The sequence below is a fragment of the Syngnathus typhle genome, linkage group LG3 (genome assembly GCF_033458585.1).
Source record: "Syngnathus typhle isolate RoL2023-S1 ecotype Sweden linkage group LG3, RoL_Styp_1.0, whole genome shotgun sequence".
In the NCBI taxonomy this organism is placed as follows: domain Eukaryota; kingdom Metazoa; phylum Chordata; class Actinopteri; order Syngnathiformes; family Syngnathidae; genus Syngnathus; species Syngnathus typhle.
This window is the reverse complement of record NC_083740.1, coordinates 7,644,362-7,664,292: the sequence shown is the minus strand read 5'-3', so window position 1 is coordinate 7,664,292 and position 19,931 is coordinate 7,644,362. Positions and strand designations below refer to the sequence as shown.

At 43.1% G+C, this 19,931-nt stretch overlaps 4 protein-coding genes, 1 long non-coding RNA gene and 1 other non-coding gene across 7 annotated transcripts; 4 read left to right on the top strand and 2 right to left on the bottom strand.

The window, feature by feature from the left end:
- Positions 1-1,097: 1,097 nt before the first annotated feature.
- Positions 1,098-4,432, top strand: ndnl2 (necdin-like 2). Its single transcript, XM_061273685.1, has 10 exons — positions 1,098-1,755; positions 2,163-2,282; positions 2,351-2,414; positions 2,792-2,871; positions 3,014-3,108; positions 3,183-3,259; positions 3,326-3,368; positions 3,438-3,500; positions 3,820-3,934; positions 4,149-4,432. The coding sequence occupies exons 1-10, from the start codon at positions 1,702-1,704 to the stop codon at positions 4,239-4,241; spliced, it is 804 nt and encodes a 267-aa protein (XP_061129669.1). The 5' UTR covers positions 1,098-1,701; the 3' UTR covers positions 4,242-4,432.
- Positions 3,590-3,725, top strand: LOC133152116 (small nucleolar RNA SNORA11). The gene has a single exon (XR_009714080.1). It is a non-coding gene; the product is annotated as a small nucleolar RNA SNORA11 (small nucleolar RNA).
- A 590-nt stretch (positions 4,433-5,022) lies between the features above and the next one.
- LOC133150991 (solute carrier family 22 member 7-like) lies at positions 5,023-8,124 on the top strand. The gene is made up of 9 exons (XM_061273683.1): positions 5,023-5,394; positions 5,468-5,571; positions 6,105-6,259; positions 6,376-6,544; positions 6,988-7,111; positions 7,189-7,298; positions 7,382-7,596; positions 7,667-7,775; positions 7,911-8,124. The coding sequence occupies exons 1-9, from the start codon at positions 5,023-5,025 to the stop codon at positions 8,119-8,121; spliced, it is 1,569 nt and encodes a 522-aa protein (XP_061129667.1). The 3' UTR covers positions 8,122-8,124.
- LOC133150993 (uncharacterized) lies at positions 5,202-11,090 on the bottom strand. Of its 2 annotated transcripts, XR_009713845.1 has the most exons (7): positions 10,992-11,090; positions 8,685-8,897; positions 7,790-8,082; positions 6,474-6,532; positions 6,054-6,257; positions 5,934-5,977; positions 5,202-5,340 (listed from the first exon to the last, which is right to left on the bottom strand). It is a non-coding gene; the product is annotated as an uncharacterized LOC133150993 (long non-coding RNA). The 2 variants fall into 2 exon arrangements; XR_009713844.1 differs by having other exon boundaries at positions 6,054-8,082.
- On the top strand, positions 9,727-13,410 carry LOC133150992 (solute carrier family 22 member 7-like). Its single transcript, XM_061273684.1, has 9 exons — positions 9,727-10,115; positions 10,189-10,292; positions 11,035-11,189; positions 11,304-11,472; positions 11,989-12,112; positions 12,190-12,299; positions 12,382-12,596; positions 12,670-12,778; positions 12,912-13,410. Exons 1-9 carry the CDS (start codon positions 9,744-9,746, stop codon positions 13,156-13,158), a joined length of 1,605 nt encoding a protein of 534 aa, XP_061129668.1. The 5' UTR covers positions 9,727-9,743; the 3' UTR covers positions 13,159-13,410.
- Positions 13,375-19,648, bottom strand: LOC133150988 (ATP-dependent RNA helicase DHX15). Its single transcript, XM_061273674.1, has 14 exons — positions 19,483-19,648; positions 18,304-18,652; positions 18,032-18,225; positions 17,795-17,954; positions 17,214-17,432; positions 16,731-16,898; positions 16,293-16,379; positions 16,025-16,174; positions 15,841-15,949; positions 15,581-15,772; positions 14,555-14,677; positions 14,278-14,468; positions 13,868-14,037; positions 13,375-13,789 (listed from the first exon to the last, which is right to left on the bottom strand). The coding sequence occupies exons 1-14, from the start codon at positions 19,542-19,544 to the stop codon at positions 13,672-13,674; spliced, it is 2,292 nt and encodes a 763-aa protein (XP_061129658.1). The 5' UTR covers positions 19,545-19,648; the 3' UTR covers positions 13,375-13,671.
- Positions 19,649-19,931: the final 283 nt, after the last annotated feature.

Genomic DNA, 19,931 nt, shown 5'->3' with positions numbered 1-19,931 from the left:
CCATTCAATTAGGCATAGTCACAGTGAGAAAGACAAATTTGCCCTCCGTCATTTTTGCAATCAAATGTCACGACAGGAGCAGGAGAGGAATGGTGGAGGGTGCTGCTGATGACATGTCGGAGTCAACAGGATAAACTAAGCCAATAACTGAGAGATGAAGCTGTCACAGCATATTACAAAATTGCAGCTTTCAAAGGCTGTTATTCTTTCTGACATTCATAGGGACAAAATGAACAAAGATAATGTGTCACTCAACTTTAACAGAATTTGGAGATAACTATTACAACCCATACTAGCCTTACATAATCATAAATACTTCTGCTGCCCTCTACAGTATAATTTTGTTTAAAAATATATCTATATGTCCCTTTCCCCCAGCTAGGCCAACAGAGAAATAAGGTCCTGCTTCACATCTTTGTATATTTGTGAAAATCAAGAATAACAAAAGGTACTTGGTGGGGCCACTCCAGTGGCTGTCCTGGAGGCCAGACAGGTGGCGAGGGCGGCCGCAGGGCTTGTGCAGCCGAAGCAAGATCGCAGGGAGGTCGCCGCCAAAGCATGGTTGGAGGGCAGCTGCAGGATATGCGAGATGACAGAACATTGGTAATATAATAAGGGGTCAAAACATAGCAATTTATACATTAAAGAATAGCCATTCATAAATGCAGAAATACTATTACCAGATGAAGTCAGGAGAGAAGGTAGCCTTTAATACATTTGCATTAACAGTAATATGGGGGAAATCAGCAGGAAAAACAAAGTATACATTTATAAGTTCCTGAGCAAAACCGAGTTGGTTCAAATAAGCAATTTTCCTCGAACTGCATAAAACAACATTCTTTTCGTCAGTTAGATTTCTGGCAGTGTAGATGCAACGCCCTCCATAGCTACTACGACACAATTACAGCTCAAAAGAGGCACAAAAAAAAAAAAACTAACCTGCCCTTCCCCACTCCAGTCCACTTGGTGGTGGTAATACACCGAAACATTTTGGGTTTTCCAATTGCAAGAAGAAGAAGAAGAAGAAGAAGAAGAAGAAGACGGAGAAGACGAAGAAGAACAAGAAGAAGACGAAGAAGAAATGCTCATAGGTAAATATGACATATGAAATACATGCTCCCTTTAAACCGCGTGCTCACGACGATGCTCGATTTTACCGTTTGGAAATTCTGAGTGCACCGAAAATGGAATGCCAGTGCGCGCAAACACTGCGATCCGATCGTGCGCCAGCGCACCCGCAAGTACACTTCACACTGGTCCTTTTTGAAATTAAGTGGATCGGAGCGAACTCCTGCCCTGCAAACACGCCCACTGGGGTTAATGGAAATTTATTTCCTTTGCTTTCGTGTCTATCTTTTTAATTTATCATCTTTGTTATTAATCAGTGCCCTATTGTTGTGTTCTCATCCTGTCATTGTGCCAATAATAATAGCGTTGTAATAATAATAGTAAAAATAAACTACTGAATTTCGATGTTCATGGATTAATGGTCTGGTTGGAAAGTTGCCCCTTTCAATATGGCCGCCACGTAGGCGCGCCGGTTCGCCTGGCTGCAGTAGTGTGCAAGCGTATCTTTATCACAACAGCGGGAAGTTTTATTGTCGGAGAAAGCGCACGTTGGCTAACAGCTTCTCATCAGCTTTTTGCGTACGAGTAATCTTTTAAGTCCTTTTCCAACCCCCGCAAAACCAGTTTGGCGCTATGTCGCAGAGAAAGAGACCAATGTCCAATACTCAGAGCTCCTCACAGAGAAAAGTAAGTCGTCTCATATTTGCGAGATCATTCAATTTACATGAATTATTTTGCAATAAAACGAGAAATTACCCTCATCATTGTAATATTTCCTTTTCTAGTTTTGTATGTAACTTTATACAAACACGCACCAAAAGTCAACAACATGGCAGCAAGATTGGTTTAATTTGGCATTCAAACATGCACAGAGAAAAACAAATTAAGAATTTATAAATTAGCTAAATGCATTGTAAGGGACGTGTTATAGCGCAGTTAGTACTTGATCAAATCCATTACATTTTAAATATGAGCGATCATAGTGGCCCCTTGAAGTTGTGGAACAAAATGAAAATGATGAGCTGAAAAAAATGCAAAATTTCTTTCTTTCCTTTCTCTGACACCAATTGTGCCAACTTTGTTCTCTCTCACAGAGACCACAAAGCTCACTGGGCGCTGTGGGTGAGGATGAAGATGCAACGTTCACTCAGCCGAGTGTGTCACAGGTCCAGAGAAACCTCGAGAAGCTCTCGCCTTCACAAATTGACCAAAAGGTACGCACACTAATAACCAATATTAGACCATTTTCAGTTTCACGCAAATTGCTTGATGTTTTCTCCAGATAACTGAGGTGGTCCAGTACATCCTGGTAAAAGATCAGAAGAAGATACCCATACGGCGTGCAGGTATATGGAAGTCACAACAGAAGTGCTCCACATGTTTAAGTTCAGCTCTGCACTTTATAATACTGTAGATTTTTCCCCCCTGTTATACTTTTGCATACCATCCATCAATTTTCTCAATTCCTCCTCATCTGGTGAGAGGTGATTTTACATCTAGACAGGCAGCCACTCACACTCATGAATGTGATGGGAGGCCTCATTGGCAAAGGAAAACATGTCTACGCACATAGGAAGGCCGGAGCCAAATTTTTAATGCTGAACCTCAACTGTGAGGCAGAGCTGAGCACACAATGCTACCACTTCCAGATCTGTCCATCACAACAACATTTTCTATTCGGACAGCAATGCAATTTGACCAGGCTGATTTGTTTTGGTTTCAGACTTGGTGAAAAATGTGATCAAAGAATACCGAAATGTCTACCCTGAAATCATGAAGAGAGTGACCCACACCTTTGAACAGGTTTGTCTGGAGCAAAATATAGATACTTTGATGTAAACAGACCAACAATGACTGTGTATTACTGTTGTTTTTGGAGAATAGGTAAGAGTTACTTTGTTCCAAAGTTATTATTTCTGACACTTGTGAAATATCCTCTGTTCAGGTTTTTGGCCTTAAATTGGTCAATATAGACACAAAGAATCAATTGTACATCCTCATCAATAAGTTTGAGGCAACAGCTGGAGGACCGTCCTTCTGGTAAATCCTCCACAGATGGTTGTGCCTTTTGAAAGCCTTCAAAGTGACTCATTTGTTTGACATGCTCACCACAGCTTGGCCAACCCGAAGACGGGACTGCTCTTTTTCATCCTGAGTGTCATCTTCATGAAACAGGGCGTGGCCAAAGAAAGTAAGCCGCCACAATGCCTCTGCCATGTCCCTGCCGTGACGCTCACAAATGTATTTGCACCCGCAGGCCTGATATGGAACATGCTCGAAAAACTCCGCATTAACCCCACGTAAGATTTCTGTCATTCATCCACTGATGCTGGACTTCGACTCGGTGACGACACGAACCGTATTTGCAGGAAGAAACACGAGGACTTCGGCGACGTCAAGAAGATGGTCACAGATGAGTTTGTGCGACAACGGTAATGATGGCGCTTGCGATGGCACGGCAATTTTGATTATTTTTTTAAATCTTTCATACGTACATTTTCTGTTCATCTGAGATTCAGCGCTGGTGTGTTCAGAGCCAGATCCTGTAAGACCATAGAGTCTGGTTTATACCACACCATACAGCAACATGGAGGAGTGCATACATGCATGCAGCCTTGAAGTCAGCATGTGTCTGCATTTGCACATACTCCACACATTTTTTTAACCAATTGGTCACCACTGCAATGCAGATGTGGGAGTCTCTCTTTATAGAAAAATACATTTAGAGCTCCTATGTGTGTGTGTACTCAGGTATCTGGAGTATGTACTCATCCCCCACAGTGACCCACCCGAACACAATTTTCTCTGGGGTCCGCGTGCTGACAAGGAAGTCTCCAAGGCCAAAATCCTTCAATTTGTTGCAGAAGTATGTATCAAACTAGTGTGATGACAGTTAAATTTTAAAAGCAATAGGATTGCTCATCTTTACTTTGTTAATGAGTGATAGCGTATAGCCATGCTGGAGACTCGTTGCTAGGTGGTACGCCAACATTTAAGGTGATAAGATAAAAACTGCAAAAAAGTGTTTTTGTGTCTGAGTGAAACTTTGACTTGCCATTGATGTGTTTGCTTGTTGTCAGCTTCATGACCAGGATCCTCAAAATTGGAAACATCAGTACGCAGAAGCTCACAAGACTCAAGACAGCCAGCCAAGCTCGAGCAGCAAAAGATAAATTTTAGCCTTATAACTTTTTACGTATTTGTTTGTGAAAGCTTTAAAATGTTTGTCCTTTCAATGTTGGCATGTTTTAGTTGCCCTTCTTTAAACCTTCGATACCGAACAGCCTAGATCACTTTGGAATGTTTTTATTTGTTAACGTTTAACTTTTCCACCTGTTTTTGAAATAAAATAGTTTTGCATATATTTTGCTATGGTTTGTCCTGTCCTCCATCCATCCATCCATCCATTCATTTTCTGACTAATCCTCACTTCCGTCACGCCAAGCTAGCTGTTCTTGGGCAATGGGCAGGGGAACTGCTTGCCAGCTAATCATACCACATAAAAATTAGGCCCAGTGTTGCCTTAAATACAATACGTTGGGTCAAACAATGTATTATTATTTACTTATTGCAATATCAAGGTATGTACACAGACATTTCTAGCCAAATTCTCAACCATACTTTTACTGTTATTGATATTTTTTTATTTACCCATCGAATTGATATTTGACATCTACGATCGCAATCGATCCGTGCATCACTTAATTGGACGCAAAACTTGTGTCGCACGTGGAAGACCACAGGGGGTCTGCGCGATCCTTCTGCAAAGGCTGGAAGACATCATCACATGAAGTAACGCCCACTCTTGAAGACACGTGGATGTAGAAAGTATGAAGTGGCCTTTGTGCCTTGCAAAACTGGGTAAGAGGTTCAAGGGTCTCGATTACTCCTTTCTTGCGTGGGAATGTTGCGCTCTCTGCGCGTGTATGTCTGGAGCACACACCGGCGCTCATCATGAAGTTCGAGGACATTATCTCTGACGTCGGCGGATTCGGGAGGTTCCAGAAGATGATAGTGATCATCAGCTTCATAAGTCGCTTCACACTGGCCTGCCACTTTCTGCTCAATAGCTTCATCGCGGTGGTTCCTGCGCACCACTGCCTTGTCGCTGCCGGAGGGCTCTTCCCGAATCTGTCCCAGGCAGACAGGCTCACCGTCAGCATCCCATTGGAGGAGGACGGCACTCGCAGCTCCTGTCGGATGTTCGCCGAGCCTCAGTATCATCTGCTTTTCAACACGTCTGACGTCACTCAGGTGCTCACCTTGCCCTGTCTGGATGGGTGGGTGTATGATAACATTACCTTCAAATCCACTCTGGCCACCCAGGTGACCTACATTACATTGTTTTACATTTTGCCGTTGGTTTTCCCCTGTAAACATATAAATGTGTTTGTATTAGTGGGACCTGGTGTGTGATAAAAAAAGCAGAAGCCAATCCACCGCCACTATCTTCTTTATTGGCGTAATGTTTGGATCTATGACTTTTGGAAGTCTGAGTGACAGGTAACACTATGCAATCATTGCTTTTCACGTTGACTTGATTGCTGAGAGATTGATGGCATTTTATGGTTAGATTTTGATTCCCTATAAGGACTCCCTGAGAAAGTTATGATCATGCTTGTACACAGATTTGTCCACGGGTATTTTCTTTAAATATTTGATTTTACCGTAATTTGTGAGGTTATAAAAATAAACAGAAAAACAAGTCATTATGTCATCATTTGAGAGGCTCTGGACAAATTAAAGGGTCGTCAAGTCATTTTTTTTCACATTGCAATAACATGTTCTATCAACCCTTACTAGTCTAAACATATTATGATGATAAATATTGGACTTGTAGAATAGGAAATAAGCAAAAATTCCACCTGTTTCTTGCCATCTCAGCGGGCGGCCATTTGTCTTGCGCTTACTGTGAATTGAAAATTAAGATGTGATTGTTCACATTTTCAAACAGTTCCCATGTGCCTATATCAAAGTTCTCTCACATCAATTGGTCTTGATTGCCATGTGTTGACTTCCTTGGTCCTCCTGCTCAGGTTCGGTCGGAGGATCATGCTGCTAACATCTTATCTCTCTGGAATGCTGTTTGCTCTCACCAGTGCTTTCGCCACATCCTTCCTGATGTTCGCAGTGCTGAGATTCCTTACCGGCTTTTGCATGACTGGCATAGTCATCGTCTCTTTGGTTCTCTGTACAGTCATTTTAGATCATCAGATGACATTTTATGTTCAACTCAACCATTATTTGAGGAGTTGCTTCATTTATCCATCCTACGTATGTGTGTGTGGCCTCGTATTCTTCAACCAGGTGTGGAGTGGGTGGACATAGAGCACAGAAAGGCGGTTGGAATTCTTGACAGCTTTTCCTGGACATTTGGGAGCATTTGCTTCGTACCCATTGCTTACCTTGTGAACGACTGGCGGTGGTTGACTGTTGCCGTCACTTTGCCTGTCCTCTTTGGTGTCTTCACGTGGAGGTATAACAAAATAGACAATGTATGTATATGCATCAGATTTCTTTCTTTCAATTTTTATTATTTTTTCCCTACGTTTCCCCACTTTTTGTGCAAAACATTCACATCAACTGTCCAAATAGGTCTGATCCTCTACAAACCTGGGTTGTTTTGCACTACCCCTCTGTTATTTAGTAAATGAGACATTGTGGACATAGTGACTGTGTAAATACTTATTCATCCAGATTATGGTTGTGTGCAAAAGTCCAATCAAGGACACCGGAGTGTTTGAAGAAGTTAACTTTTAATCTTAAAGTTTGTCCAATTTCCTTGATTCGACTTTTGCAGACCGTAGGACGTCGTATCAAATGAAAATTTCATTTACTTGTGTACAAATCATGGAAAGTCAATTTTCAGTCTTCTGGCCCTCAAAACTAAATGCAGTATTTTTTGCCTTCGACCCCCAGGTGGATGCCTGAGTCAGCTCGATGGCTCATTGCCAACGGAAAGCTGGAGGAAGCTCATTTGTGTCTCGTCAAATGTGCCAAAATAAACGGCATTGAGGCGTTGTGCCATGAACTTCAACCTGAGGCTCGCATTATTCTCGTAATGATGGTAATGTTCTAATTCTCAAAAGTCACCAAGACTATTCCTTTGACTGTTTCCAGACTCTGTCCTCCATCGTGGTGACAGAGACGAGAAGTCGAGTGTATTCCTACTTGGACCTGATGAAAACACCTAAAATGAGAAGACTGTCCTTGTGCACTAGTTCTATTTGGTCTGCGCACAATTTTTTTTTTTCTCCACATCCAATTGTGGGTTTGGGTTACCCAATGTTACAGGGCACTCTCTCTTTCCTAGGTTCACCATAGCAATTGCTTTCTACGGCATCACCTTCAATATCAGCGGCTTTGGCCTCAATGTCTACCTCACTCAATTGCTCTACTCATCAGCTGAAGTGCCGGGCAAATTGTCCAGTTTCTTCTTACTGGACAGGATTGGACGGAAGCGTACGCTGTTGGGAATGTTGACCATGCTTGCTGTCACTCTCGGAATCAACATTTTGATACCAAAAAGTTGGTGTCATGGCATTTCCAAGGATTGATCAAGATGTCATATTTAATGATTCCCGTGACATTCCCTTAGATATGTCAACCCTGAGAACAATGGTGGCAGTCGTAGGACAAGGCTTTTCTTCAGCATCATCTTGTACCATAGTGCTCTACTCTTCTGAATTGTTTCCCACTGTTGTCAGGTGCGCTTACATACCTTACTTTTTTCATCAGCAGGTTGTAAGTTTCTATACTGCCTTTATTTCAGGATCTAAAAGTTACACACATAGTGCCAGTCACAATACTAAACAATCTGTGCTGTCATTTTTATGTTCAAGACAAAACGGGATGGGCTTCAACTCATCTATGTCACGAATGGGTGTGGCCCTCACTCCTCTCGTCCTTTTACTGCAGGACGTCTGGAAGGACCTGCCCCAACTCGTCTTGTTCTCCTCAGCTGTCCTGGCAGCAATCCTGGCATCGCAGTTGCCAGAGACACGTGGCCGCTGCCTGCCAGAGACAATTGAGGATGTTGAGGGGAGAAAATAGGCTGAATTGTGGTTCTACCTGTACTGTTACCTGATTAGAATTTCATCATAGCTTGTGAAGCTGGACCAACACCTTTGTGATCTCATTTAACTTTTAGGGAGAACGTCTGTACAAGACCAAGTACAAGAGGTCAAATGTGATTTGCAAGGTGCTATTATCAGCTTAACATCCTCATTCATGAAGCCACTCATGAAGCGTTTTTATCTTGATCTTTTCTAGATTCAACTGGTAAATGAATGCTTTAGAACGAAGTTTATTTGTATTACATCAAGTGCATTGCTGTCATGACATTTACATTGGTATTGAAAGCATTCAGATGTAATAAGTCAAAGCTCCTATATTAAAGAAACAAAGCCAGCAGTCAACAATTCCCTACAGGAAAACATCAAAAACAACACGGTTAATAATAACGTGCATTGATGAAAATGACTGGCCTGTGGTCTTAGTACTGTAGGAGTCAATTTCCGTCATGTTGGTGTGTGACATGATTAAGTCACAATAAATTTGGCTGAGCAGAAGTGTGTGTGTAAGAGGAAGGGAGGAGCTCTGTTGTGCGGACTCACTCTGTCATAGTTTTAGCAAGTTGTTTGACCCACATGCAGAAACCGATCAGGAGTCCCAGATGGATGTGGAGTTTGTATTGAAGGGAGTGAGAAAGCAATAGCGCTGGGGGTCCGAGCCAGGGGCACGGAATTAGAGCTGTGATGGTGGAGCATGAGTGGTTTGGTCTGAGCAGAGTGGAGCCGGTTGGAGGTCCAAGTCAGGGGATCCTAGAGCTGGAAGGGAACAACAAAGAGTCAGAGTTTGTGGAAAACAAGCCGAAGATCAAACAGGTAGACCAGAGACTCAGCATAGACAAGTAGGGTTGACTTGGATAATTGCTAAAGGCGTGGCCGTAAAGGAGATCGCATAGGCAGACCCTCAGGCGATGAGCGGCTGGCGGCACGCTCCTTAAAAGCCTTCCCCTAACAAGCCTGATCAGCCATACCTGTGGAGATCAGCCACACCTGTGGGTCCTCCTCCACTCTGCTCCCGGCTGCCCCCATGTGGATAAGAGAAAAACCTCCCGGACCCTGACACACACATGACACTAAATCCAGCGAAGTGGTTTTTCACCTCTACACAAGTTATTTTGAAATCTGTCACTATTATCTGTTAAGTGACTATTAAGTGATATCGACAACTAGGATCAAGTCAAGTCAACTCAAGTCAAGTCAAGTCAAGTCAAGTCAAGTCAAGTCAAGTTTATTTGTATAGCCCTAAATCACAAGCAGTCTCAAAGGGCTTCACATAGACAAACAAATTGACAATTATTCTCAAAGCATCCCCTGATCTTAAGGATCACAATCGATCCGTGCATCACTTAATTGTTCGCAAAACTTGAGTCGCACATGGAAGACCACAGGGGGTCTGCGCGATCCTTGTGCAAAGGCTGGAAGATGATGTAACATCACATGAAGTAACGCCCACTCTTGAAGACACGTGGATGTGGAAAGTATGAAGTGGCCTTTGTTCCTTGCTAAACTGGATAAGAGGTCCAGGAGTCTCAATTAACTCCTTTCTTGCGTGGGATTGGTGCACTCTTTGCGCGTGTATGTCTGGAGCACACACCGGCGCTCATCATGAAGTTCGAGGACATTATCTCTGACGTTGGCGGATTCGGGAGGTTCCAGAAGATGATAGTGGCCATCAGCTTCATAGGTCGCTTCACACTGCCCTGCCACTTTCTGCTCAACAGCTTCATCGCGGCGGTTCCTGCGCACCACTGCCTTGTCGCTGCCGGAGGGCTCTTCCCGAATCTGTCCCAGGCAGACAGGCTCACCGTCAGCATCCCATTGGAGGAGGACGGCACTCGCAGCTCCTGTCGGATGTTCGCCGAACCTCAGTATCATCTGCTTTTCAACACGTCTGACGTCACTCAGGTGCTCACCTTGCCTTGTCTGGATGGGTGGGTGTATGACAACACTACCTTCAAATCCACACTGGCCACCCAGGTGACCTACATAACATTGTTTTACATTTTGTCACTGTTTTTCCCCTGTAAACCTGTGAATGTGTTTGTATTAGTGGGACCTGGTGTGTGATCAAAGAAGCAGAAGCCAATCCACGGCTACAATCTTCTTTGTTGGCGTAATGTTTGGAGCTGTGACTTTTGGAAGTCTGAGTGACAGGTAACATAATGCAATCATTGCTTTTCACGTTGACTTGACTGCACAGAGATGATGGCATTCCATGGTTATATTTTGATTCCTTATATGGTCTCCCTGAGAAAGTTATGCTCATGCTAGCACACAAATCTGTGCATGAAGATTTTATTCAAATATCTGATTTTACCGTAATTTGTGAGATCATAAAAACAAACAAAAAACAAGTCATTATGTCATCATTTGAGGGGCTCTGGACAAATTAAAGGGTAGTACAGTCATTTTTTTTCACATTGCAATAACATGTTCTATCCACCTCTCAGTGGACGGCCATTTTGCCCTGTACTTACTGTCAACTGAAAATAAAGATGATGTGATTGTTCACATTTTCAAACAGTTCCCATGTGCCTATATAAACGGTCTCTCACATCAATAAGTCTTTCAAAACACACAAAGAATGCAGGCTGAGGTACTGACTTCTGCAAATCTAGTGTGGCTTTTGTTACCATAAGGACCACGGGAAGCGCTAAAGCATCGGGACAAAGCAAGGGTTACTTAATGCTGCCAAGTGAGCAACACATCTAGCGACCCTTTCTTTGTACTGACAAAAGAGCAGGTGTGTCCAGACTGCCAATAAATGGTGCTTGTACAAAGTCCAACCCTCCATCCGCACCACGAGGAATCATTTGACTTTGACCAATAAATGTACAGGAAGGGTTAGCTGACCTCTTGATTGCCATGTGTTGACTTCCTTGGTCCTCCTGCTCAGGTTCGGTCGGAGGATCATGCTGCTGACATCTTATCTCTCTGGAATGCTGTTTGGTCTCGCCAGTGCTTTCGCCACATCCTTCCTGATGTTTGCAGTGCTGAGATTCCTGACCGGCTTTTGCATGACTGGCATAGTCATCGTCTCTTTGGTTCTCTGTACAGTCATTTTAGATCATCAGATGACATTTTATGTTCAACTCAACCATTATTTGAGGAGTTGCTTCATTTATCCATCCTACATGTGTGTGTGCCCTTGTATTCTTCAACCAGGTGTGGAGTGGGTGGACATAGAGCACAGAAAGACGGTTGGAATTCTTGACAGTCTTTCCTGGGCCTTTGGGAGCATTTGCTTTGTACCCATTGCTTACCTTGTGAACGACTGGAGGTGGTTGACTGTTGCCGTCACTTTGCCCGTCCTCCTGGGTCTCTTTACATGGAGGTATAACAAAATAGACCAAATTATACAATGTATGTATATGCATCAGATTTCTTTAAATATTTTTGGAGAATTTCTTTTTTCTCTCTTTTTTTAAATTTTTCCCCACTTTTTGTGCAAAACATTCAAATCAACTGTCCAAATAGGTCTGATCCTCTACAAACCTGGGTTGTTTTGCACAACCCCTCTGTTATTTAGTAAATGAGACATTGTGGACCTAGTGACCGTGTAAATACTTATTCATCCAGATTATGGTTGTGTGCAAAAGTCCAATCAAGAACACTGGAGTGTTTTGGGTGGTTGAAGATGTTAACCTTTAATCCTAAAGTCTGTCCAATTTCCTTGATTCAACTTTTGCAGACCACGGGACGTCGTATCAAATGAAAAATTTATTTTCACACTGCAGCTGTGAGCAATTGTTCCAGAAATCAAAGTACTTGCATACAAATCATAGGAAGTCAATTTTCAATCTTCGGGCCCTCAAAACTAAATGCAGTATTTTTTGCCTTTGACATCCAGGTGGATGCCTGAGTCGGCTCGATGGCTCATTGCCAACGGAAAGCTGGAGGAAGCTCATTTGTGTCTCGTCAAATGTGCCAAAATAAACGGCACTGAGGCGTTGTGCCATGGACTTCAACCTGAGGCTCGCATTATTCTCATAATGATGGTAATGTTCTAATTTTCAAAAGTCATCAAGATTATTCCTTTGACTGTTTCCAGACTCTGTCCTCCATCGTGGTGACAGAGAAGAAAAGTCGAGTGTATTCCTACTTGGACTTGATGAGAACACCTAAAATGAGAAGACTGTCCTTGTGCACTGGTTCTCTTTGGTCTGCGCACAATTTTGTTTTCCTCCACATCCAATTGTGGGTTTGGGTTACCCAATGTTACAGCGCACTTTGTCGTTCCTAGGTTCACCATAGCGATTGCATTCTACGGCATCACCTTCAATATCAGCGGCTTTGGCCTTAATGTCTACCTCACTCAGTTGCTCTACTCATCAGTGGAAGTGCCGGGCAAATTGTCCAGTTTCTTCTTACTGGACAGGATTGGACGGAAGCGTACGCTGTTGGGAATGTTGACCATGCTTGCTGTCACTCTCGGAATCAACATTTTGATACCAAAAGGTTGGTGTCATGGCATTTCCAAGGATTGATCAAGATGTTGTCATATTTAATGATTCCCGTGACATTCCCTTAGATATGTCAACCCTGAGAACAATGGTGGCAGTCGTAGGAAAAGGCTTTTCTTCAGCATCATTTTGTACCATAGTGCTCTACTCTTCTGAATTGTTTCCCACAGTTGTCAGGTGCGCTTACATACCTTACTTTTTTCATCAGCAGGTTGTAAGTTTCTATACTGCCTTTGTTTCTGCATCTAAAAGTTACACACAGTGCCAGTCACAATACTAAACGATCTGTGCTGTATTTTTTATGTTCAAGACAAAACGGGATGGGCTTCAACTCATCTATGGCCCGAATTGGTGTGGCCCTCGCTCCTCTGATCCTTTTACTGGATGACGTCTGGAAGGACCTGCCCCAACTCGTCTTGTTCTCCTCAGCTGTCCTGGCAGCAATCCTGGCATCGCAGCTGTCAGAGACACGCGGCCACTGCCTGCCAGAGACAATTGAGGATGTTGAAGGGGAAAAAATAAGCCCAAACTTTGGTTCTCCCTGTAATGTTACCTGATAAGAATTTCATCATAGCTTGTAAAGTTGGACCACTACCTTTGTCATCCTGTTTCTCTCACACATTCTCACTCATGAAGCCTTGCAGCTTTTATCAGGTAACTTGATCTTTTGTGGATTCAACTGGTAAACGAATGCTTTAGAATGAAGTTGATGTGTAACACATCAAGTGCATTTCTGTCATGACATTCACATTAGTATTTAAAGCATCAAGGTGTAGTAAGTCAAAGCTCCTTTAATAAAGAAACAAAGCCAGCAGTCAACAATTTCCTACATCAAAACAATGCTTCTTTTGAAAATATTTATAGTGATCCAATGCTTGCTGATATTTCTTTCTGCCATTACAGTTGAAGAATGGACAATGTGGGAGACAACTGAAAGCTAACAAAGAAAATATATATATAAAAAAAAATCCAAATGCTAAAGAGTCAACAGTTTTAAGATACGATGATACAGAAAGATCTAAAACTATATGGTATGCTGTCATTTTTTCAGGACAGTTATTGGTTAACGTTTAGTACTGGGAATACTCTTTGCTCTCTAGCTTGGCAACGATTCGCTCCAGCTGTCGTTTAGCTTCACATTGTGGGAAGTTACTCATTTCGTAGTACTGGGGGGCAATCTTGACCAGCCTGAAACACAAGAGACAGCATGAGAAACCACACTTGAACCGACGGACGACCATGACCCTATCAATTGATTTGGCTCACCACTCTGGTTTAATGTCTGTGCAAGTGCGAATGTAGTTCTTGGTGGTGAGGACAAATTCGTTGTAGAGCACCCATTCGGGTTTGTGGTCCAAGACTGTTGATGGGTGCAGTTGGACCACTTGGTTGTCTTTGACTGTGAGGTAATGACCGGTTCGTTCCAGATGAGCCACCTGCAGCACAGACAGAAAGCAAGTCAATGTATTGTAGAATTCGGTCAATTGAGCCAAACAGTATCCAGGCTGAATTCACTACATTTAAGAAAATAAACTTCAGAAGTGAGTCCCAGTCCAAATGGTTTGGTGGATTTGGTTTGAAAACAAACACTTAATGAAGCTAGTATTTGTTGGAGCTGGGGAAAAAGGCTGACGGTCCGAACGTTGACCACCACGTTGCGCACCGCCATTACCAACCTGCATGAAGAAGCCGGTGCAGAGCGCTCTGCGGATATTGATGTAGTAGTCTCGACTGGTGAACTCTGTGCTCCGGCGGGGCAGATTGAAGCGATCCATGATCCTGGACAGCTGCTGCCGCACGTTGTCGGCTGACATCAACGAGCGGTAGTTGACAAAGTTGTCATAGCACCACTGGTTCGCCTCATGGTCTGAAGAGGAGGACAAAAAGGTCATTGACAGTGACAGGCATGCGCAACGCCTTGTGTTTGGGACCAGCTTAGTGACTGACACTCACTTTGCTTGAAGGCGTGGTAGACATTGAGCAGTGTCAAGTGGTCGCCGTCGATGTGGGCGAACCTCATCTTGGACTCGTCGGCGGCCTTCTTAGCCTCCGTGGGGCGAACAAAACACTGTGGGACTAAACAAGGTTGGTATGGGCCCCAACAAAGCCGCCCACAGGGATGAGTCAAAAATTCACAACACGATAGAGAAAAGCCTAAGCGGTGACAGCTGGGAGTGGCACAACCACAAGCTCTATCGAGGGGGGTGGGGGGTTCTGCAGCCTTAGCTCAGAGATGGTTGGGGGAAGTTCATTAAAGCACATCTGGAAAGCAAAACTTTTCTTGCGCTTCTAGTCATTGCATAGGAGTTTTCGAGTCACCGGCGAGTTTTAAGTGGATACATTTTTGCGGATCAAACAATTTGTGCACATGCGAAGGGTTCAGCTAACATGGCCACAGCGCCTGATCGCCAAGTGAAGGTCTTGATTTTTCTAAGTCTGATTCAATATACTATTCATTTAAATTTGGCAAGTTTGTTAACACTTCTCCGCACTGTGTAAAATTCACAAGACATTTACATTTTCTCATCACAAGGATCTGAAACTGTTTAGTTACTATTAAAATGCATCAATTGACATTTCCATCCTTTAGCCTCTCAAAGACATTTGGGACTTTTTTGTGGGGGAAGTTCGAATAGTTTGAAAGCTGAAATGACGCACACCAATAGTGCCGTAGTACACAAGAATGATACAGCAGAACCATCGATTTTCAGACGTGAAATCCAAGCGCTGGCCTGTGACGTCTGAGTATACGACATATTCAACATATTCCACCCTTAATAGACGCATTCATTTATTCTGAGTTGCCTTGGAATTTCTATTACTTGATGCTCAAACGAAAAACAGCACGCTTCAACTTAATTTTGTATTTTATTTTTGGATTAACAGTTCTTCTCTGCTCAAGTATTGAGACCCCTTGAACCCATGTGAATTGATGTGGATTCATCAGGGACTCTGAGCGGGCCCAGTCCTGGCCATTACCTGACAACATAGCGGTGATGGAGAGGATCTCATTGGAGCAGTTGAACTCGCAACTTGCGATGACCATCTTAGCCAGCTGGGGGTCGAGGGGGAACTCTGCCATCATGGAACCCAGCTCAGTCAGGTCACCGTCATCATTGAGAGCCGCCAAGTAATTGAGTAGCTCCAGGGCTCTCATCAGTGTCTCAGGAGCTGCAAGGAGGTCAAAGAGGTATGACAACACAATCAGGGATGAGACACCTTCCACCTCACAGTCTCACCTGGTGGATCCATGAAGTCAAAGTGCACGAGGTCGTCGATGCCCAACTTTTTGAGTTGCAGCACCACAGACCCCAAATTTGAACGCAGGATTTCTGGATACGTGTTATCCTGAAAAGGAAAGCATGATCAGTATAAGCTTTAGAGGAGCTATTGAAAAGGAAGAACAGCATTTTAGCCTGTCACCTGCATCTCTGTTTTGTAGGCTTTTTCTGTATAAAGGCGGAAACATTTCCCTGGACGGGTTCTGCCAGCTCGTCCTGCCCTCTGCTGGGCAGAAGCCTTACTGATGGCTGTGACAAGCAGCGACTCCACTCGGATACGAGGGTTGTACACCTGCAGGCAAATTTGTAATCACATTATATCCAATATACTGTGTATAACATTCAAGTGAGATTTGCCCATCTCAAACAAATTTGGGCTGCTCCACATTAAGTTCTGCTGCACAACCCACCTTCTGTTTGGCAAAGCCAGGATCGATGACAAAGACTACGCCGTCAATCGTTAGAGAGGTTTCAGCAATATTTGTCGATACCACAACCTAAAACAAACAAACAAACAAACAAACAAACAAACAAACAAACAAACGGTTAAATCAATATGAATTGATGAACAAGCTGTGAAGTATTTTTTTTCTGGCAAGTTTTTGTTTTAAAGTTAAATTTAAAATTAGCTCAAGTTAATTGGCAAGTGAGGGAGTCACACTGCACTTGAGAAAAGAATACTTGGTGTATAATTATAAACCACCAATTTCTATTGCTGCTGGTATGTGTGCAATATTGTAGCTTCATGTGTAGCTTTTGTACGTCGACATAGTGTGAGCAGTCCACATCAGTGAGAATGCACTTTGCACCTAGCCTTAGCTCAAACTTGAATTATTAAACCAATATACCTTTCTTCCTATAGCACCATTGGGTTTCCGTGGGGGTGGCGGCTCAAAGATCCTCTGCTGCTGCTGTGGTGGTAATGTGGAATACAGTGGAATAATTTTGATGTCCCCAACTTCAGGCCCGAGGTCATCAACCTCACGCTTGATTCGTTTGCACGCTTCATCAATTTCCTACAGAGGAAAACATTTATTTTAAAGGGCATTAAAGAAACTGACAACACTGGTGAAATCTAAGTCGAATGCCATTCAAGTGGTATAATTTGGATATCGAACAAAACTGTGTGTCAAACATCTCTTCATGACTATCATATTTTCCTGTTCCCTCTCATTAGGTGTCATCTTCAACAGGTAACTCTTTCGACTTTTATTGAATGGCGGTAAATTTCAATACTTACAAAGAATTCTTCCTGAGATATTGACTGTACAGTTGAAAGAGGTTTTAAGGACAATGACATGTTTGAGTTTAAATGTCACGCATGCTCTCACCTCTTGACCAGTGAGGAAGAGAAGACAATCGCCCTCCTCTTCCTCGCACATGTGAATCTGGATGACTGTGCGAATGGCAGCCTCGAGGTAGTCTCGCTCCGGCTCAGGCGTGTAGAAGATCTCTACCGGGTGCGTGCGGCCGGGAATCGTCAACAGGGGGCAACTGTCAAAGTACACTTGGAACTTCCCTGCATCCAGAGTAGCACTCATAACTATCACCTGAGCAAAAAGAGAACATCCTTGATGCGCTTTTTTTATAGCAAATATTTCCCCTGCAAATTTTCTTGAATATAAAAAAAATTGCTCATTTACTTTGACTTAGTCTTTTTTTTAATGCAATCGGTAAGAGCCTCAGAAGACTAGAAAACAGAAATGAACTCTGATTGAAAAGGTTCTGCACATGTAAGTATATTTCATGGGGGTCTTGCAAGAAAATTTAATTTGGCTGCTTCTTTCACGCTAACTTTGAAACAAAACTTTCATATCGCTCCACGCCAACTGTGATGGCAAACAACATCGGGATTGGACATTAGTTTAAGTGAGTGGCTCCTCAAGTTCCAAATATGCAAGGACATACAAACCTTCAGATCTGCTCGCTGACGCACCACCTCCTTCAGCACTCCCATCAGAATATCAGTGGCTAGTGTTCGTTCGTGGGCCTCATCCAGTATAATCACACCGTATCTCTCCAGAAGAGGGTCATTCATCGCCTCTCTTAGCAACATACCATCTGTCATGTACCTAAACAAAAAGGAGATGGAATCAGACAGGTGGATATGTGTTGTGTTGAAAATAATTGAATGGAGCCAGCGACTTACTTTAGAATTGTTTTGGCAGAACTGCAGTCTTCAAATCGGATGGAGTAGCCCACTTCCTGTCCAAGCATCACGTCCATTTCGTCTGCCACTCTTTGGGCCACGCTCATGGCTGCCACTCGCCTTGGTTGAGTACAAGCGACAGCCCTCTTCGGACCAGGAATGCTCCTTATAATGTCCACACACCACTGAGGAATCTACAGGTAAAAGCAAAATCCCCATGAATTCCATTGCAATTTCAGTTGGATTACATTTTTGTATGTGGGTTTTCTCACCTGTGTTGTCTTGCCGGAGCCAGTCTCTCCAACAAGAACAAAGCTCTGATGGCGTGTGATGATGTCACTGAAGTTTTCCTTGTATTCCCAAACGGGAAGCTGTAACCTTTTCTTAAGGATCTCATAATAGCGAGGCGTGTGCGGCAGATTGGTGAATGGATTGATCTGCTGCTGCATGGCCATCTGCTTCAGCTGAGGCATGGTGATGATGGGCGGTGTGCTTTTAGGTGGTGCACTTGAAGACTTCACATCTCTCTCACGGTCCCGGTCTCTGTCACGGTCACGATCCCGGTCTCTGTCCCTGTCTCTGGAATGATCCCCACGGTCTCGATCTGAGTCTCTGTCACGCCTGTCAGAGTCAATTAAATGCAATGTTAAATTAGTCATATTGTCTGCTGATGTTTAAATATACTTCGAAATGGCGTTGGGTCGATTACTACTGTTTCAAAACTTGTTTCTGAAGAGAAACAAAAACCTAGAACACGAGAATTATTAAAATAAACTATAACCTGTTGTTGACTAAGGTCACTTGCTTTTCTACTAATGAGTGGAATCGGATTTTAGTGAAGAAGACAAAAAAATTCGAAAACTTTGGTTTAGAGCCCGAAATTTAAACCTCTGAAATTATATGTTATTATATGTAATACAAATTTAACCGGTAAACTGACCTTTTTCCAATGAAAGTTGAGCCAACATTAAATTGTGTTGGGGAATACAGGGATTATATTTTGAATACACTACCTGACAAGATACTGTATTAAAGATATTTAACGGGGCGTGATTTATACAATTTTGATATACGTAGACCATGGGATGAACGGCTTTAAAGACGTAATTTAACAAAATGCTCTCGTTTTCCGCTTGGGCTAGCGTGCTAGCTAGTTAGCTTAGCTAGCAGGTATGGCTGCTAGCATCCCGCTAACTTCATACACGTGCCTCAAACTCGTATCGTGATGCGAGCTAATGCAAAACACTCCAAAACGTTCACGTATCACCTTGGGCGCAATAAAGATGACCTAACCAGCATGTCGCCGAGTCACCACCACCAGCACAGACCGCTAAGGTTAGCTATTTATCTCTATTCCCATTAAATCACAACGTAGGCTTCGAGCCAACTCGCAACAACCCACGAGCGCCTAAAATGTTTCAATGGACGCGTTCGTTTAGCGTCACACCTACCCTTCGGATCTCTTCTTGCTGGAATAGTCATCACCCAAATCCAAACGATGTCTTTTGGACATCTTTGTGAGAAAACGGCGTACCTTTTACAAATCAATAACGGCGGCCACTACTTCACCCGGTTTAATGCAACGGTGTTTCCTCATTGGGTTCTTCCTTGTTTGTATTCTGTTCAGAAGCGTCGTAGTTGCATTACCGCCGCTAGGTGGTCGGGAGTAAGAATGTTTCTATTTCGCAACTTCGGGTCCGAAATGCCAATTTACAAACATTAAATCTCCCCGCTGTAATAAAAGCGCATATTACTCTTGTTGTAATGATTTTTGATTATTTTATTGTCGTTTCTTTTAATCCACAAGGAACATACATTATTAGGAACACTTAAGCATAAACAAACTTAAACATGCCTTACAGTACAAGCTTACAGTATTTTCATAAAGACACATTGTTTC

Coding starts and splice junctions, on each gene's coding strand:
- ndnl2 (XM_061273685.1), top strand. CDS start 1,702: ATGTCGCAGAGAAAGAGACCAATGTCCAATACTCAGAGCTCCTCACAG. Junction 3,369..3,437: donor AAACTCCGCATTAACCCCAC/GTAAGATTTCTG, acceptor CCGTATTTGCAG/GAAGAAACACGAGGACTTCG. Junction 3,501..3,819: donor GATGAGTTTGTGCGACAACG/GTAATGATGGCG, acceptor GTGTGTACTCAG/GTATCTGGAGTATGTACTCA.
- LOC133150991 (XM_061273683.1), top strand. CDS start 5,023: ATGAAGTTCGAGGACATTATCTCTGACGTCGGCGGATTCGGGAGGTTC. Junction 7,112..7,188: donor GCCATGAACTTCAACCTGAG/GCTCGCATTATT, acceptor GACTGTTTCCAG/ACTCTGTCCTCCATCGTGGT. Junction 7,299..7,381: donor TTGTGCACTAGTTCTATTTG/GTCTGCGCACAA, acceptor TCTCTTTCCTAG/GTTCACCATAGCAATTGCTT.
- LOC133150992 (XM_061273684.1), top strand. CDS start 9,744: ATGAAGTTCGAGGACATTATCTCTGACGTTGGCGGATTCGGGAGGTTC. Junction 11,473..11,988: donor CTGGGTCTCTTTACATGGAG/GTATAACAAAAT, acceptor TTTGACATCCAG/GTGGATGCCTGAGTCGGCTC. Junction 12,300..12,381: donor TTGTGCACTGGTTCTCTTTG/GTCTGCGCACAA, acceptor TGTCGTTCCTAG/GTTCACCATAGCGATTGCAT.
- LOC133150988 (XM_061273674.1), bottom strand. CDS start 19,544: ATGTCCAAAAGACATCGTTTGGATTTGGGTGATGACTATTCCAGCAAG. Junction 16,175..16,292: donor CTGGCTTTGCCAAACAGAAG/GTGGGTTGTGCA, acceptor ATTTGCCTGCAG/GTGTACAACCCTCGTATCCG. Junction 14,038..14,277: donor GCACCGGCTTCTTCATGCAG/GTTGGTAATGGC, acceptor TCTGTGCTGCAG/GTGGCTCATCTGGAACGAAC.